General features: G+C 46.1%; 2 protein-coding genes across 2 annotated transcripts in view; both read right to left on the bottom strand.

Annotated features, from left to right (window-relative positions):
- Positions 1-30: 30 nt before the first annotated feature.
- Positions 31-1,667, bottom strand: LOC308156838 (tubulin alpha-4A chain-like; the record flags this gene model as incomplete). The annotated part of the gene is made up of 3 exons (XM_080530286.1): positions 1,445-1,667; positions 1,119-1,267; positions 31-1,005 (listed from the first exon to the last, which is right to left on the bottom strand). The coding sequence occupies exons 1-3, from the start codon at positions 1,626-1,628 to the stop codon at positions 31-33; spliced, it is 1,308 nt and encodes a 435-aa protein (XP_080386412.1). The 5' UTR covers positions 1,629-1,667.
- Positions 1,668-3,506: 1,839 nt separating this feature from the next.
- Positions 3,507-18,792, bottom strand: part of ptpn13 (protein tyrosine phosphatase non-receptor type 13) — a gene marked incomplete at its 5' end in the record, with an annotated part of 48,064 nt that continues 32,778 nt past the window's right edge. The window contains 26 exons of the mRNA XM_080528359.1: positions 3,507-4,175; positions 4,530-4,592; positions 4,730-4,945; positions 5,139-5,476; positions 5,993-6,083; positions 6,283-6,431; positions 6,942-7,039; positions 7,163-7,218; positions 7,667-7,773; positions 8,256-8,342; positions 8,632-8,797; positions 9,221-9,376; positions 9,653-9,714; positions 9,911-9,996; positions 10,387-10,597; positions 11,346-11,517; positions 11,831-11,992; positions 12,400-12,559; positions 13,241-13,680; positions 14,212-14,310; positions 14,532-14,746; positions 15,562-15,745; positions 16,063-16,148; positions 16,418-16,511; positions 17,345-17,488; positions 18,141-18,607. Coding sequence (XP_080384485.1) covers positions 4,098-4,175; positions 4,530-4,592; positions 4,730-4,945; positions 5,139-5,476; positions 5,993-6,083; positions 6,283-6,431; positions 6,942-7,039; positions 7,163-7,218; positions 7,667-7,773; positions 8,256-8,342; positions 8,632-8,797; positions 9,221-9,376; positions 9,653-9,714; positions 9,911-9,996; positions 10,387-10,597; positions 11,346-11,517; positions 11,831-11,992; positions 12,400-12,559; positions 13,241-13,680; positions 14,212-14,310; positions 14,532-14,746; positions 15,562-15,745; positions 16,063-16,148; positions 16,418-16,511; positions 17,345-17,488; positions 18,141-18,607 — 4,187 coding nt within the window. The 3' untranslated portion in view covers positions 3,507-4,097. The remainder of the gene's footprint in view (positions 4,176-4,529; positions 4,593-4,729; positions 4,946-5,138; positions 5,477-5,992; positions 6,084-6,282; positions 6,432-6,941; positions 7,040-7,162; positions 7,219-7,666; positions 7,774-8,255; positions 8,343-8,631; positions 8,798-9,220; positions 9,377-9,652; positions 9,715-9,910; positions 9,997-10,386; positions 10,598-11,345; positions 11,518-11,830; positions 11,993-12,399; positions 12,560-13,240; positions 13,681-14,211; positions 14,311-14,531; positions 14,747-15,561; positions 15,746-16,062; positions 16,149-16,417; positions 16,512-17,344; positions 17,489-18,140; positions 18,608-18,792) is intronic.

Here is an 18,792-nt window from a genome sequence, read left to right as displayed (position 1 = left end):
TGCTGACAAGTATAAAACACTGACACCGGTTTAATATTCTTCCTCCTCATCTTCACGGCCATCAGAATCCAGGCCCACCTCCTCATAGTCCTTCTCCAGGGCAGCCATGTCTTCTCTGGCCTCAGAGAACTCCCCCTCCTCCATGCCCTCACCCACATACCAGTGTACGAAGGCCCTCTTGGCATACATCAGGTCGAACTTATGGTCCAGTCTTGCCCAAGCCTCCGCTATGGCGGTGGTGTTGCTCAACATGCACACAGCCCTCTGCACCTTGGCCAGGTCTCCCCCTGGCACCACTGTGGGCGGCTGGTAGTTGATGCCCACCTTGAACCCAGTGGGGCACCAGTCCACAAACTGGATGGATCGGCGGTTCTTGATGGCAGCGATGGAGGCATTGACATCCTTGGGCACGACATCACCGCGGTAGAGCAGGCAGCATGCCATGTACTTGCCTCGCCTAGGGTCGCACTTCACCATCTGGTTGTCTGGCTCGAAGCAGGCGTTGGTGATCTCAGGGACGGACAGCTGCTCATGGTAGGCCTTTTCTGCCGAGATGATGGGAGCGTAAGTTACCAAGGGGAAGTGGATACGGGGATAAGGCACCAGGTTAGTCTGGAATTCAGTCAGGTCTACGTTCAGCGCTCCGTCAAAACGCAGGGAGGCGGTGATTGAGGAGACAACCTGGGCGATGAGGCGGTTGAGGTTTCCATAAGATGGTCGTTCCACATCAAGGTGACGCTTGCAGATGTCAAAGATGGCCTCATTGTCCACCATGAAGGCACAGTCAGAGTGCTCCAGGGTGGTGTGGGTGGTCAGGATAGAGTTGTAGGGCTCCACTACGGCTGTGGACACCTGGGGAGCCGGATAGATTGAGAATTCCAGCTTGGCCTTCTTCCCAAAGTCCACAGACAGGCGCTCCATTAGCAGAGCAGCGAATCCTGAACCTGTCCCACCGCCAAAGCTGCGGAAGATGAGGAACCCTTGGAGTCCAGTGCACTGGTCAGCCTGAAAACAAGTGTCACACCCAATTCAACATTGAGACTTACTTCCTTGCAGAGATGGCAAAGAAATGGCCAAAGAACATGGATTAGTACCACATCACTTTTGTAGAGCCTTACCATTTTACGTATTCTGTCCAGCACAGGGTCCACAATTTCCTTACCGATGGTGTAATGGCCACGGGCGTAGTTGTTGGCAGCATCCTCCTTGCCATTGATGAGCTGTTCAGGGTGATATAGCTGATGGTAGGGTCCATTCCGGATCTCATCTAGAAAAGCAGTCACATTGAAATATATGCAGAAAATAAATCAAGGCAACTAGTCATTGGAGTACCACACAAGAGAAGTTAGGCTTCACATGCTACAAACACAGACTACATGTAATGCAGTCTCATTTCAGTTCTATGAACCATCTACCAGTGTAGGGCAAGCTTGCACATCCTTACCAATAACTGTAGGCTCCAGATCAATGAAAACAGACCTGGGCACATACTTCCCACTCCCAGTCTCATTGAAGAAAGTTCCAAATGATGAGTCAACCAATGCAACAGCACCCGAGTCTGCCTGGACTGTCCCATCTTTCTGGATACCATGTTCCAGGCAATACAACTCCCAGCATGCATTGCCCATCTGGACACCTGCTTGGCCGATGTGTATGGAGATGCACTCCCTCTGTTAAGAAAAACCCTTAATCTTAGACTTAAGTCAAATCGTTGTCATTCTGTACCAGCTACCATTTATCCACATTGTGTACCAACAAAATTAAGTCTGTGATAGGAATGGTGGGGCTCACCATGTCAAACTGAATTAACTGAGTATTCCAAATACTGTGTTAGTGTGCAAGCACTACAACTTCAGAAGTGCTAGAAATGCACCTTACATTTCGAACAAAGATGAATCAGTTCAAGGAGGTACACTTACCATAGTTCAGCAGGGACGTTCTTCTTTTAAATGAATGCTTGATAAACAACACCCTGAAACAAATATGTCACGCAAATCACATGAGGTCAACTACTTTTAAGAGTAATTCAGTTGTGTTAGTGATAGCAGCATGGCCTACTTGCTTGTATTACTCTACAGCACAACACAGACATTCTAGCTTACTCACCTTGAACACAATGCCTTCTGAGTAAATTCTGCTGATTATATAGGGCACTCACCTGCCCTCAATGCTGCAGTAGGCGTGGCATTCATAACCTCAACAATCAAGTGCAGTGGGAGTGGTATTCAATTGAACTTCATTTAAAGGAATAGTGAGTCCAGATGAGTGCTGAGCAAATTGCACATCACTTTGTAGTTGATTCTCAATTGATTCTCGCTGTGACTCTTTCAATTTATGAAATTGGTTATTCCAAATCCTTTTCTGTATCTCTAAGTAAATGACACTTCACATGCTAAACATATCTCATAGAATAAATCTAATGTATTTCACCACTATAGAGCAAACTTTCACATCACTACCGACAACTGTAGACTCCAGATTAATAGCTCTAACCATATTCAGGGATGGAATTTATGGATTTGGGGCTTTGGCTAGCTGGGCTAATAGACAGGAATTGCTAGTAGCCTGGCTATGATGATACTAGCCCAGTTCATGTAGTTGTACAAGCGAGCGTATATAGGTCTATGGGCTGCTTTCACAGACAAGGCTTAAGCTTAGTCCTGGACTAAATCACACTTTCAATGTAAAATCTCCATTGAAGATGCTTTTTAGTCTAGGATTAGGCTTAAGCCTTGTCTGTGAAACTGGCCCTAATGTCAAATCTCCATTGAAGATGCTTTTTAGTCTAGGATTAAGTTTTCAGCCTTATCAGTGAAACCGGCCCTGATAGGTGAGTGCAAAGCAGAAATAGACCTATATTTGCATTAAAATGGGAAAGAGATTGGGAATAAATCAAGTCAGAGAAAGGCTTAAAAAAATTTGGCAAACCTTTTTTTATAATTTATGTAGATACCTACTTATTTATTTCGCTAGTACAGAGTGCAATGTTCCAGGAATGTTTTACAATGTTTAAATTAGGTTGTAACAAAAACAGTGTAACAGGTTTGGCAAATAACAAGTTGATAAAATAACAACACACGTATTATTGCTTTAAAGAGCAAAAGCTATTCCTTTCCCCCCAGTTTTTGGGGAAGATGCTTTACAAGACCACATCACATTTGTACATATTACAATTCTCAACAACAACCTTAAAAGTCGAACTTCTGCTATGGGGTGGAAGGGCTAGTTGTGGCTACTGGGCTGGCCACTGGCGACAGTGTTCATGATGACATACAGTACATAGCTAGTTGATTGACATGCGGAGTAGACCATTAGCCTCGCTCCTCTGTGGCAGCCGGCAAGCTTAGTTTGGTTGTCAAGGGAACGTTTTTACTCACCTCTCCTGAAAAACAGTCGCCTCGGGGGAGTTTAATTTCCATCCCTGACATACTCATACAAATATTAAATAAAATGATCAAATACAGCAGTAAAAGCATCTGCATAGAAATAGACCCCACAACAATGTTTGACACTTTTATTTACAAATTGCAAATTATCCTGTATGTAACATTTTAAAACATATCCACAATTTTCAAGAGATGAATATGTACACTTTTATTTCATTGATTACCACTGGCAGTCAGCAATTACGTAAGAATAGATTTACAATGCAAATACTGTCGTCGTATTCTGTCAAGGCAATTTCCAGCATCAAAATAGCTTTAAAATACACATGTATGATTTTGTTCCACATAAAATATGAATTCATTCATCACTTTCATAGTTCTCTCATAATAACCAAAGATTCTATAAAAAAAACATTTGTGTATTCTTATAGATGACAAGACATAAAATCAACTGTTCTTATGTATGCATTAAAAGGGGTAGCAGCCAAAGAGGGAGACCTCAAGCGAACATAAAAACATATACATAGACTCCTTTAAGGATTTACATTCATGGAACAGAATGTTTTTAAGGCAATAATATATGAGCTGGAGCTGTGGATTTGCAACCACTGCTTTCTTGTGTCTTTAAAGGTGCTGTGTGAACTCTCCTCAGTATTTGTTCAGCTCTCACCAACAGGAGGGGGACTGTTGTTTCATGTGAGTTTCAGTTTGCTATCCTGAGATCTTCTCCTCCGCTTGAAGACATCTGAGCACGTATAAGATCACTTGATAGCAGAAAATGTATTGTTCCTGAGTGGGGAAAACATAGTGTAACAGAGAACAGGCGTTAATTAACAGAGTATACATGGGTTATCTTTGTATAGGATATAATAGCAATAACAGGGGTAGTGGTGGTCTAGTGGATAGTGAGTTGGACTTGTGATCGGAAGGTTGTGAGTTCAAATCCCGCCTGAAACCACACCACTACTAGTGTGCCCTTGGGTAAGGCACTTAGCCCTCAGTTACTCCAGGGGGAATGTCCCTGTAATTCGTAATTGTAAGTCGCTTTGGATAAAAGCGTCCGCTAAATGGCAAAATTATTAAAATTATAACACTGTACAGACATTGATAATTGTATCAACTATATTCAAATTACAAACTTACCTCTGTTTGGACCATCCCTTGTCTCTGGAGCCTCATATTGCGTACCACATCTGAAATATCAAACTAAAACAAACAAATAAATGAAAAATAAATGGGTTAGGATTAGGTGAAAATACAATTCTTCAGAAATAGAAAAACAAGATTATATAAGCATTGGACTTTCAGCATGACAAAAGCCATCTTGTTATTTCCATACGTACGTCCGAATCTTTGCTGATAAGCCCCAGTACCACGTCTATGCAAATAAGGGTTCCTGATCGGCCAATGCCTGCACTGCAGTGCGTAATAATGGGTCCCAAATGGTGGATGTGCCTCATATAGGATATGAAGGTTAGCAGCTGTTCTGGCTGGGAAGGTGTACCGTGGTCGGGCCAGCCAGTATAGTTCAAGTGGGTGACCCGCTGGATCTCATCGGTCTAAAGGAGCAAAAAAACAATACACAATACATCTTTACCATCCTCAGCTGAACAGAACACCCTAGAACACCCTACCCTACACAGGATCCATAAGCTTTCAACTTTAATATTACTACTACCGTATATTAGCCAGAAGGCTAATTTGAAATTGTTTTGTCCTTGGTAGTTAAAATTAAAACAAAGAAAATCTCACCTGGGTGTCTTTGACCTCAATAAGGCGGATGACAAAGTTGTCCAGGTGCTGGTCCTTGACCAGGGTGATCTGTAGCCTGTCATCCACCATCTCGGCCGTTTTGGGGGTGTCGGGCCAGTAGCGTTGACATTTCACCTTGCCTCCCTCCACCTCCTGGGTCATCATGGCTATGACGTTAGACTTCTGCTCCCACACCATTTGCCAGAAGTCGCCCAGAGTGGTGGGTAGGGGTCCTTGGCAAGCGATGTACATGAAGCTCTCGTCCTTCACTGCCATGTTGATGAAGTTGGCGTTGATATAGCCGCCGTCTTTACCCAGGACAACTCTAGTGGTATCGACTGGAGAGAGGTGAGGAAATAGAGTAGAAAACGTTATATTGTTTATTTACATAATGTTGTTTGTTTGTTGTTTACATACTGCATTGGGTTACTGTTGAAGACATAGAGAAATAACTATGCATTTGAAATGAGATACAACGGTGTCTCTCAACCGTCTACCAGGCTACTGGAGTTGGAAATCGGGGAGGAGCTAATTGTAATGGAACGGAATGAGGCATGGTATCAAACACACAGGATTCCATGCATTACAATGAATGTCCTCCGATTTCTAACTTCACCAGCCTCCCCTGCATTCAACACTATACCAAGTCCCTCACGTGGACACGGCTCTCCGATGGCCTTTGTCCCATCCCACTTCTGACACCAATGTAGCGAACGGGACCGGGAGTGTAACTCGCCCCATGCGGCAGTCGAACCCCGATCTCCCGCATAACCGCGCTAACCACAACACCAAGAGAGTTAACTCACTTGGTGGAACTGCTAACGGACCTTATACAGGTTATACAGTATACTTACATGGGACAATGTTCTTGTAGCGATTCTTCTTCTTGTTTTCCTTTGTCTGACCAATCAAACAGTCATCCAGAGGTTGCAAATTCTGCAAATTCTGTGGAAAAATCAGAAACCTTTACTGATTTTGCTTTATACAATTTACACTCATTTCATATATTACTTTTACATAATGTATGCGTCAAAATGATCATTTGTAGCCTGACCACATGCTAGCTGATCATAATGTAGGATGTACTATCACATGGCTCTAAACTTGATATGATATGAGTCAAAGTTAGACAGGGACAAAGTACCTCAAACTCCTGCAGAGGGATCTTCTGCTCCAGCAGTCCTCTCAGCATGCGTACCACTGTGTTGAGTTTGGGCCCGGTGTACTGGCCATCCGGTACCACCTTCACCAGGGGCAGGGAGGTCAGCTCCTCCTCGGTGATGATGGGCCCATCTGATGGCAGGGACAGCAGAGAAACACACAGTCTGATTACTATACAGTACCGCCCTATGATCACAGATGAACTCATTTAAGGGTTTGTAGCCAATCAAAGTATTGTTGCTAGGTAAATACCACATAAAACACTCTTGGTGGTGAGTGTTCCGGAATTCTTTGTCAGTTAGTGAGTTAAGCCCAGTCCTAGACTACATCACACGTTGAATAGCGATTCTCCAGTAACTTGTTGGCCTCAGACTATCCCTGTGCATGGCATGTCAAAGTCAGGGTAATTGACTCAATGCACAGTATACTGCATGTCACAGGGGAGGCTGGCGGAGGTAGAAATCGGAGGACGTGCTCATTGTAATGCACGGAATAGAATGAGGTGAAACCTGCGTTTGATACTATTCCCCATTCTGTTCCACGCATTACAATGAGCTCATCCTCCGATTTCTACCTCCACCAGCCTCCCCTGGTATGTAATGACATGTGTAACTGCTAAACTCTGGCTGAAGGCTGGCTCACCCTCAGTGAATTTGGAGTTGATGTTCTCTATGGGCAGGTCATCACTGCCCCACGTGATCTCATCCTCATCCGGCTGCTCGGCACTCATCTGCAGATAGCTGTCAACCACACACCAAGAAACAAAGAAACAGATTTAAACAGATACATTTGAGAACACCCTCGTCTGGGTCTCTAGAAATATTAGATTAATATGAATCTAGAAAACATTCCGTTCTCCTTACCTTTCGTTCAGCGGGTTGTCTACACTTTCCTCTTTCCATTGTGCTTTCCGGGAAGTCTGGAAGACAACCCACACAAGACACCGTACTTAGATCAATTTGTACTATTGGTTTTATAGCATGCACGCAAACTGAGAGCAGTGAATTCCTGGTGGGCTACGGTGTGTGTGCATGTTCTTGCCAAGGACTAACACACTTGCCTCGCTGTCTCTGCCTTGGTCTTGACAGAAGACCACAATTAGTTGATTAGTTAGATCAGGTGTATGTGTGTGTGTGTGTGTGTGTGTGTGTGTGTGTGTGTCATACACAGGATTTGCTCTTGTGTAACTATTCAATTGATTCCATTGTGCCAAGAGGAAGATAAACCAGGTGTACCAGGTACAGTAACAGAAAAAATAAAATAAAATACTGTTGTGAGCCAGGTGTGCGTCTGTGTCCTTCCAAAAACCACACCAACACTCAACGGAATTTGAGTGGGAGATGCCTTAAGACCCATAGTGACTATACCTCGGGGGAGTCTTCTGGTAGAGAGGACCCGTCACAGTCTGTGTCCTCAGACAGCTCTGTGTTCTCTTCTGCCTCTCTCCCCCTCTCCATGGAACCCGTATCGTAGTCTGGGTAGGAAGGGTCAAAAATGTGAGATTGTTCCCCGTGTTCAGCAGCTGCTGTCACATGACACAGGTCCATATGAGAATACCAGCACAGACATTATGAGAACTAACAACTGTGACAGGCATATCAGCCATTCTCTGTGTTGCCATATCACAAGTTTAAAAACCGCCGTAAAAAATATGATGCACTCGTAGTGCAAGTTAAACTTCATTTAATTAAAAAAATAAAGAAGAAAAACAGAGAAAGCAAGAGTCAATGCTCAACATTAGGGCTGGTTGTCCTTCTCAAGAGCGAGGCCATTATTTCCCCCTACAGTGGAGGCAGAAATCAGAGGATGCACGCAATGTAATGCATGGAATGGAATGAGGAATGGTATTAAAAGGTGTGTTTTAAATGAGCCTGTCTTCCGATTTCCACCTCCACGAGCCTCCCTCTGGTCCTATAGACCATAGTGCGAAGGCCAGACGGTGTTGCAGCCAGTTACCTATTGGGGGAATGGCGGGAGGGCTACTGGACTTGTCCTCAGGAGGACTGCCCACTTTAGTCTTCACTCCACTGTCCTCACTGAGGTCTGAAATCACAACGGTCCTATAGGTTAGACTGCAGGAACAGCATAACGACACTGAAACCATACCACAGCATTTAGAAAATGACGGTTAAATTATTGGCCAAAAGTGTGTGTCTATTAATCGAATGTATCTGCATGGGCCCTTTTTACAAAAATGTTTTGTCACAAAGTACAATATAAACATTAGCCCGACTGTAGAGCCCCGGTCGGGGCGCAGAATACTGACTGTGAGACACATCACACAAGGACGATCAGTGTCAGTGTTTTAAGGTGCTGCTCCCTAATACGGTACCTGTGTTGCCGTTGCATTTGTCAGGGTTGATGGGGAGATAAGCCAGGTAGGTGGTGGGGCTTTGGTCAGGCGGCCGGGACACGATGAGGTGCACCAGGCCTTTGGCCTTACGAATAGTGGTGACGGCCTTGGTGTGAGATACTCCGGTCATCAGTTCCTCGTTCACCTGGACGCACGCACACAGACACAGACACACGCACACGTGCACACACACACACAGCTGTAAAACCTCGGCCCTGTGTTCCATTATAAGAGTCATGGTCTAAGAGCACCGTCTAGTGGCCAACATTTGTCATTTCAGGCTTAAACATGCATAACAGTAGAGTCAGCAAGATTGATATCGTCATAAACACTGGGGCAACTTCCTGCTTACGGACATCAATAAAAAGAGGCGTCAAATCTGCCTTGACTTTCATTATAAGCTATTCCAAAATATTAGCCTTCCTTTGTGACATGACCCACATTTAATGGGATTGTCGTTGATGAGTGTTCACAGAAGGTTGCCTCAGTGTTTTCTGCTGACGTCATCTTGCCGAGTCTACTTTCACAAAGCACCTCTCCTCATGATGACTCGGTGGATCAAACTCACTTTGAGTAGTCTGTCTCCCACTTGCAGCCTCCCTGTGGCGTCTGCTACGCCCCCGGGGGTGATGGACTTGACAAAGATGCCTCTCTCTCCTCCGATGACGGAGAAGCCCAGGCCCCCGGAGACCGGCTTCTCCAGCTCCAGCTGAATGATCTCCTCCTGGACGCACAAAAGAGGACTCTTTTTCAACTCCATTCAATACACTTTATTGATCCCCAAGGAACACTTGTTTTTGGGTGTCTGTGGCCAGCGATGTTCTCTACTCTCATCCACATCGTCTCTGAAAAGAGTCATATTCTATTTTTCCGCCCAACCTGATGCATTTGTAAATGTGTTAGTGAAGTACCAACACTCATATAATGGAAAATAATTATTAAGTACTGAATTATCTATATGTAAACAACAACAATAATAACAACAATAGTAATGTGTTACCTCTAAAGGACATAGTGTTGACAAAGCCTCGGCATCTCTGTGATCGCCCCCATGGATATAACCTTCAACAACAACAACAACAACAACAACAACAACAGAGGACAGGCACTGTAACACCACACCCACACACCATGTAAATAACAACACACTGTTCAGAACACAAGTACAAAGTTACAAAAGTTGTTTCTTTACACATAAGAAAGTCCAACACTTAAAAGGGATCAAATCGCTGACTTCTGCTTTTCAAGTGATGCATACCATTCATACTGGTGGAGACTTTAGGGCTGTTGTTGTTGTTAAGAAATGAAACGCTCTTCTGGCCTGGTAAAACAGGCTTTCCATCCCTGTTGCAAAAGACAAGCATAGGATATGTCATCAGCGTCGCCCCAGGATAATTACCTTGTATTTCCCCCAGGGCTTCTTAAGAGAGGGGACATGGTACATGTAGGATTATTGAGTCATTCATTTCTCATCACAGAGTCAAACATACAACATGGTCATTGTCTTCTCTCAATGACATTATGATAATAATAATAATAATAATAATATCTTGGTTTTATATAGCGCCTTGCACAAACCCAAGGACGCTTTATGATCCACTTGACTTGGCTACTTCTGACACTATTCAATTAATCCCATTCATTGTGCAAAGAGCTAAATACAACCAGCGTACCTAATATGTACAGTAACTGAAAGAAGATGTGTGTGTGTGTGTGTGTGTGTGTGTTGCTTACCGAGTAGCCTTGAGCGTGAGGTCCTGGAGGGAAAGTTCCAGCAGCCTGCAGCTCTCGTTGAGGGTCAGGTCTACTGTGGGAGCCCCGTTGATGTAGTGGATGAGGTCCAGCTGCCGAAGACTACCCTCCTCCGACGCCGCCGAGCCGGGCAGGACGTCCTTGACGAAGAGCACCCCGTACACGCTGTCGCTGCCTCCGTCCAGCACCAGACCTACGGAGGACGGACGGACGGACGGACGGACGCACGTACGCACACACACACATACACACACACACAAACCCTCTTACTGAATGCTATTGAGATTATCCATCCCTTCTTTGCTGGTGGTTGTCACATACAGTTGGTTAAGAAGTTAGAAGCTTGTTCCCCATCCACAATAACGTAAGCTAGAAGTAAGGCCAAGCCAGCCGATGGTAAGGCTGACCTTCTGGAGCATGCGGTGCCTAGACAGAGCCAGACAGTGACGACTAGAGCAACGCTGGTCTCACAAACATGGATCTGTAACTCCCTTTCCGACTGCAATCTAACAGGCTCACATCGCTCTGCTGCCCAGAAAACATGAACCCCGCCCATGTGACGTACAGGCTTGGCTTTGTTTTTGATGATGGTTATCTAGGCGGACGCTGATAACGTGAGGCTGACAGAAGTCTCGACACACAACAGCAGGAACGAGAGAGTCTCGCAACGACACTAGAACACGCCTCGTGGCTCCTTCGTGTCACTAAGCCTACGACACAAAACATTTGACTAATCTGAACAAACATTTGACTAATTATGTAGACGTAGGATAATATCTGGATGTCTTGGACAGGATACTGACTGGCAGACTATAACGACTTAGACCTCGTGAGATTACAGTCCCTAGTTCTGCAAAGAGTACTCCCGATTTTTAAATGGTTACTTTGACGATTTAGACTTTTTATGTTTTTTGGGGGACAACTGAGGGCTAGTAAGTTACCCAGGTTTTCTTCTAGGCACTGGAAGGAAATGTCGGCCAGGAGGTGGGCGTCTATGGGGGGCTTGGGGGCCTCCAGGACCCTGCCCACCACCAGGTCCACCACCCTGGGGGCGGCTCGCACCAGGTTGACCACCTCCGTGTGGCCCATGTTGGACACGTCCGTGTTGTTCACCTGCAAGACAGGAGGCTCCACACTTAGAATAAGTGAGCTAGTATAGTAAAGTTACCTTCACACAGGAAAACAGGAATGAGTATTTCCAGAGCTACACAGGAGGTGTGGTATCCAATGCCATCGAGGATTTAGCGCGTGCGGTAGGACCAGCATTTTAACCAAATGTTCAATAAGGGGCGTTACTGTACACACTGCAGGGCTGACCCGAACCATGCTGTGCTGGCTTGTTTATTTATGCATTGTCATCTCCTGCACCGGAGCTCTGTGGTGTGACTGGGTTGAGCTCTGTGGTGTAACCGGGGTAGAAGTGTACCATTATCATCCTATCCCCGGGCCTCAGCCTGCCGTCGCCCTTGGCCGGGTCCTGGATGATGTCATGGATGTAGCAGCCCTGGTCAGGACAGTTTCCTTTGGTCAGGGTAAACCCCAGACTTCCTTTCTCTGACTTGACCAGGGACACTTTCAGCTCCACGTCCTGAGATAGAGACAGAGAGAGTGTGTGTGTGTGTGTGTGTGTGAGAGAGAGAAATAGAGAGAGAGAGGGAGGTGGCACACTGGCATTTGATCTCATGGTCAATAAGGTTTCTTTATCTCAAATAACTAAATAAACACTATACAGGTACGCCTATGGGGAGACATTTTCCCATGAACATTTAAGGCAGCCATCACCTGCAGTGTAATGTGGTTATGACAGCAGAACGAGCGTTGTCCTTGCTTTGACTAATAACACTATACAACTGGCCTGCAGGACTGTAACTGATGGCCTTAATAACTACTATCAGATTGGCACTGACCGCCCAGCAAAATCACCCCATGTGGGCGAGATAAGAGTGCTTTCTGCTTTCAATGGAATTTAATTGAACAGATAGTCTTGGCTCTTACAGGCACAAACTCGTCCATCTCCTGCCCGTTGTCTGGGTGGGTGAGGTTGAGGGGCATCGGCAGAGGGGGTGGCAGGGGGTCCGGACTGGGCGCTTCCGGGGAGGAGAGCTTGGGCTGGGGGGTACACTCCAGCTCTGAGGACAGGGGGGAGGAGGGACACCTGGGGAGACATACAGAAGGACACGGTGACTTTCTCAGCCTGCTGGGCTTTGCTTCTCCATAGACATGCATGCACGCACAAGCACACACAGGCACACACACACAGGCACAGGCACAGGCGCGCACACACACACACAGGCACAGGCGCGCACACACACACACACACACACACACACACACACACACACGCACACACACACACACACACACACGCACACACACACACACACACACACACACACACACACACACAAACACACAAACACACAAACACAAACACAGGCACTCACAGGCACACACACGCACGCTACATCATTGAATGGAAAAACTATGTGGCTTCTCATGGTTCTGGCTAGCGATGTGGATCAGTGCATTTGACACCGAGCAAGAGACAGCTGATGCTTATCACAGACAATAACCTCATAACACCAACACAAGAGTTCCCTGATCTGAACCCATCCAAGAGGAGCCATGAGGTTACAAACCATCAGAGGGCACTATTGAAACAGTTATCGCACGAGAAACTAGGATAAGGATTATGCAGTACACACACACTGAGGCTTTATATTCTACTGTAATAACACACTGTACACATCAAACTGTCACCATCCTGCCAAGCCATCCTGTCATATCCCTCCCCCACCCCCAATGGACCTCCTGTAATGGTACAACCCTCCCTTACCTCTTGCCGAGGTCAGACCGGCACAAGGACAGGTTGGGGGAGTAGTAGGCTGAGCGGATGGTGTCGTCCAGCGGGCCGGAGGGGGTCTGGTACTGGCTGAGGCGGCTCCCTCCTGACCCGGGGGCCAAGTTGTTACTGGGGGTCTGGTAGACGCTGTGCTCCCAGGAATGCCTGCTCTGCTCCAGCTCCAGGGAGGGGCTGAAGGCCTCCTCGACCTCCCCGTCCTCTTCCTCCCCTCCTTCCCCGTCCGTGCTGTCGCTGTAGCTGTCCCTGCGGCTGGGGGACTTGAGCAGAAGTCTCTCCAGGGCTTCCTCCACGGGGCCCAGTCCCAGGCTCCTCTTCTCCTCGCTGCTGCCCGTCGGGGAGGCCGTCTGGGACAGCCTGGGGTCCGCCTGGGGCTGGGGGGGATGGGCCTCCTTACGTGGGGATGCCATGGGAGTCTGTGGAGATGAGAGGTCGTACCAGGATGCACTCAGTAGACATAGTATATGGCGCCTCTCCACTACTGTCCCATACTGTACCGGAACCCGCGCGCCCACTTTGTTTTGCTTTCTATTATGGCGATGTGCTGTGCCTATGCTAGACCGTTCCACAGTCCAGCACGCTTCGGGTTTTGGAGCTCAGCAGTAGAGGACAATAATAGCAAAACTATTACCTGGGCACATCCTGTACTGGCCCGGTCTGGTCAATGGAGAAGCGCCAATACAGTAGTATATTCAGGGCCAAGAGTTTTTCGTAATCATAACAAGCTCTGTACACCATAGTTACTGGTCTTAACTGGGTTTATCCTTGTTAGGTCATGTTAGGTCAATGTTTTGACTACAAAATTAAGCATCCTCATTTATGCATTTTTGGTGAATAAAGTCACCCTAGGCACTCTATAATGTTGACCATTTGGGTGACTTTATTCACTCTTGACACGTAATGTCTTAATGGAGGTTGTGGACAACAGGGGTGTGGGCGAACCTCACCAGAGCGGAGGTGTCCATCTCAGGTAAGACCCCCAGTTCTGGTCTGCAGAGACGCAGAGTCACCTCCTGACCTGTCCCTCGCAGCGCTGAGATCACCTCCTACCAAAGACAAGACAACGCACTATTCAATAACAATGATCTGATGACAGAGGTCATGAAATATGTGAAAATACTTGAAAGTATTTGGAGTGATTCATTCAGCTTGGGAGTTAGTTATTAAGCAGTTTTTCCATTCGCTCCATTTTCAGTATTTGACAAAATGTCTGCAAGGTAGTATTTGAAACAACACCACTGTTGGGACCCATCCAGATGACACATACATGCTGTGAGAGGCCTTTGAGAGGGGTCTGATTGACGCGGAGGATCACGTCGCCCACGTTGATGAGGCCACTCTCAGCGGCGGGTTGCCCGGGGAACAGCTTCTTGACCCGGACCATGCTGGAACCGAAGGGCTCGTCTGGGAGGTTCTCCTCGCGGCTGAAGCTGAAGCCCAGGCCTGACGAGTTCTTCAGCAGACCGACCTCAAACACATTGTCTGGGAAACAAAGACAGACACACACAGTAACATTAGACATCAGAGAAATATGAAATATCAATGGTCAATGAATAACTGCTGATGCTGATGACACCCCAGGGTTCTCCTCAGGATGTTTGTACAACATGACCATCGATTGCATCATCAAACCCTTTTTCTCATTCCCTCATGTAAAAAAAACAATAAGAAAAACAGATAAATTCATTGACCACACCAAGGCAATTTCCTGTATGTGTGAATATACTTGGCAATGAAAAGAATTCTGATTCTAAATATTCACTGAGGAACATCATAAGGCTTTCTCTTTTGCTTTTAACAACGATGATCAAAGATAGTTACTATCATTACTAAAAATATAAATTAATTTGCCTTGAAATGTTAACATAGTGCCACTCTTAAATTCTTTGGGGAGTACCCTGTGACTCATTTGGCCAATGAAAGTGTGTTCTGTATGCGTGCAATCAACAACAGCCAAATGAGCCTTCCTAGCCTCTCTCACTGTGTTGTATCTTTTTTGGGGGGACATTTCTTATTTTACATGTAAAACTATTTCCAACTTAGCGGCTTCTCCTCTATTGTCTCTTTATTAACTCTCCCTTAAGGGCACCAGGACTGTCCACGTAGAGGAGCTCTGAGGGGGTCTTGGTACTGCTTTTTTAGGCCCTGGTCCTAGCATAGATTAGTTTTTCTTATGATGACTGATATCCAGATGATTCACTTACTTAGACAAATGTACTTGTTGTAAGTCGCTTTGGATAAAGGCGTCTACTAAATGCCTAAAATGTAAATGTGTTGTTTTGTACTGTAGCGCTCACCATCAGTGAGGAAGTTGTACTCTGGCTGGACCCGGCTGGGCTCTGGACCCTGGTCTGTCTGATCCTGGTGTTGCTGCTGCTGCTCCTGCGGTTCATTCTGTACTGGAGGGGTGCACTGGGGGGTCAGGGGCGCATGGACGCTGTCCGCAGGCAGCTGGCCCTTCTCCAGCAGCAGGTGGACCATCTGAATGAGGAGGGGACGACGACCTTGTAACCAAGTACCTTGCTCTGAGGTGTTATAGTGCAGTAGAAGGTATATTCATAGATCTGCTCTTAGAGATGCAGGGCATTATGAGACTGGGACATACAGACTAAGGCTTGAAATGCTCCTTAACGGTGACATATGGCAAATAAACCACAGGCTCTTATGTGTGCTGGAAGGTAAGTGTTACTAAAGATGGCCACCATTGCTCAAACAACACAAGCCGTTTCAAACAGAGGAGCAGAGACTTCATCAGGACTTTGAGTTGTTAACTATGCTGTAAGGACAATAAGAGTCACCTGTCCAGTGTCTCTCAGTGTCTCCACTGCCTGCTTGTGAGTAGCTCCTCCCAGACTCTTCCCGTTGACCGCCACCACGCGGTCACCTGGCAATCAATCAACCAATCAATCAATCCAACTTTATTTGTAGCACATTTCATCCATAATTACAATACGATGCACTAAAGACAGCTACTATTGCTAGTCTGACTCTAACATGACCATTAAAATAATAAAAACAAAGTACAAAAAGCTCTTGTCCAAAGTCTCAGTCCAAGTCAGGGTGTGTGTTTTCTAAATCAATATAAAAAAAGACAACATTTCCGAGTGTCAACCTAGCATAAGTGTATTCTTCTGACAGGTGCTGCTAACTGACCCTTCTGGATCCTTCCATCCAATTCCGCAGCTCCTTTGGGAATGATGGCCTTCACATAGACGCCTCCGTGTCTGACGGTGGTATTCAGCCCTCCCTGGGGAGCAAAACACCATGTTAGTCAACCCTACCAACGTAATGGTCGGCCAAAATGTAGAAAGGCTACTATTCTCTAGGGGGGATGGATGTCTGCAACAATTGACTCTTGTTTCTAGGGTTATAGTGCAACTATCAGATGCATACTGGAACAATTGGGTGCTCATCTTTATCTGATTGGAGTGGAGTGTTAACATGAAATTTATTAATTAATGGCAAGATTAAAATGAAAGAGCAATGATTAAAATCTCACAATTATGACAGCAGAAAGGCCTATTATTGCACATTATTCAAAGTCACCATTATTCTATTGAATTTGTCTAAGGGACTGAATCTACCCGATCTAAGTAGCTCAGTATGGTGCCTTATATGCAACAGGGAGCTGTTGTTCCCTTTGCAAGAAAAGCATGCTTTAAAATCACGGAGATGCAAAGGATCAGTCAGAAGGAAATCACACTGGTCACACTCGAGCAAATCAAAGTGGTCAAGCAGCACACGTATAAGCAAGGCGTTAGTAAGAAGACCCCTTACATAAGTTGCTTTGTATGACAGAAGGATCGTCATACAGGCTCAAACTGCTGAGTACTTTACCTACTGTGCCATTACCTACATTTTTTCCTGTGCGTCCTCAATTCAAAATGTCTGAGAAAAATAAAATCAGCATGCAGAGACCTTCTATCCCCCAAATGAAGCACACGAAGCACAGAGCTTCAAAACGCAAAACACTGTAGCTACAGGGCAAACCACAGACACAAAATAACAAACACAAGAGTCATGAGATGAGAGGAGGGGGAAGAAGGATAGGAGAGAAAAAAAACAAGAGAGAGTGAAAACCTTTCCGAACAGTACCGTGACACTTATGCCCAGGCTGCTGTCCTTTTTGGACAGCTCAACGTCAAATAGATCTCCTGGTCGGAGACTATTGACCCCTGGGGCATTACCACTTAATTTTCCCATGATGCAGTGGGGAGATAACTCCTGCAAACAGAGAACATTGCAGGGTAAATGCACTGTTAACATGCTAGGGCATGCATGCAGACAGACGGAGAGGGAGAGAGAGGGAGAGGGGGAGGGAGAGGAGAGAGAGAGGGAGAGGAGAGAGAGAGAGAGAGAGAGAGGGAGAGAAAGAGAGTGAATAGAATTAGTTTTGGGGGGGGGATAACTCCTGCAAACAGAGAACATTGCAGGGTAAATGCACTGTTAACATGCTACGGCATGCATACAGACAGACGGAGAGAGAGAGAGAGTGAGAGAGTGAGAGAGAGGGAGAGAGAGAAAGAAAGAGAGAAATAAAATTCCTTTTTAAAGGAAAACTGCAGCTAGCTGGATGGATAGTGTACAAAAAGATGACATGCAGAGTTCTACTGTCTTGCATTGGCATTCTAAAATGCAGTGAGGCAATTAGATTAAGTCAAGTGAGCGTCAAGCATTTGAGAGGCTGTTAACTGCATGTATATGTATGTTTGTAGTGATGGTGATTTGGGGACACCAATACACACACTGTATGGGACATGTATGGGACTTTAGGGACATAAGATACTGTTTAACACTACTTAGTAAATACTACATAAATAACGTTTCTCTTGAATCTGAGCTTGTAGAGACCTCCATCCACGTTCCCAGGCCCTACCTTTTTGAGCTTTTGATTATCTTGACTACTGGAGTATGTCTCTTCATCCATGTCCGAGTCCCCCCTATCCGAATAATCCGGGTCTTTAGGAACCTCTGGGATCTTGGCTTTCCTGGTTTTGGGTGGCAAGGCTGGAGCAGCAGGGTCAAGGGTCATGGTGGGTGGGTCCGGGTGGTGGACTACGGGCGCGTTGGCAGCAACAGCGCCCTCTGCAGACGGGCTCCGGTGGATGCCGTTGACAGGCGTCTGGGGCACGATGGCTCCGTCTGTCCTGGAGTCCTGGGAGCTGAGGCTGGCGCTGTGCCTGATTGGGGAGGTGGGGGAAGGGGTGGTGGCGATGGGGAGAGGAGGGCTGGGGCTGGCTGCCTGCTCCTCCGAGGAAGACCCATAGTCCAGCTCCTGTCTCTGGTTGGTGAAGATGGAACTGGAGGATTTGCTTTTGTATGGGACGAATCCTGATGGAGTCTCTGTCAGAGAGAAAAAGAAAAACACCGGTTAGAAGATCAGTCCGCCCCTCTTTTAAAGGGATAGTTAAAAATATGGCACGTGACCAATACGGTCAGAACAGAGTTGAGGGTCAATTACATCCTTTGGAATTTTATTGAACCTTTATAGGGAATGTAAAGAAATGAACAATTCCAATCCTTATCCC

The sequence above is a fragment of the Nansenia antarctica genome (genome assembly GCF_963989245.1).
Source record: "Nansenia antarctica genome assembly, chromosome: 4".
NCBI classification, from domain to species: domain Eukaryota; kingdom Metazoa; phylum Chordata; class Actinopteri; order Argentiniformes; family Microstomatidae; genus Nansenia; species Nansenia antarctica.
The sequence above is the reverse complement of the archived record's forward strand: the minus strand, read 5'-3'. Positions and strand labels throughout refer to the sequence as shown.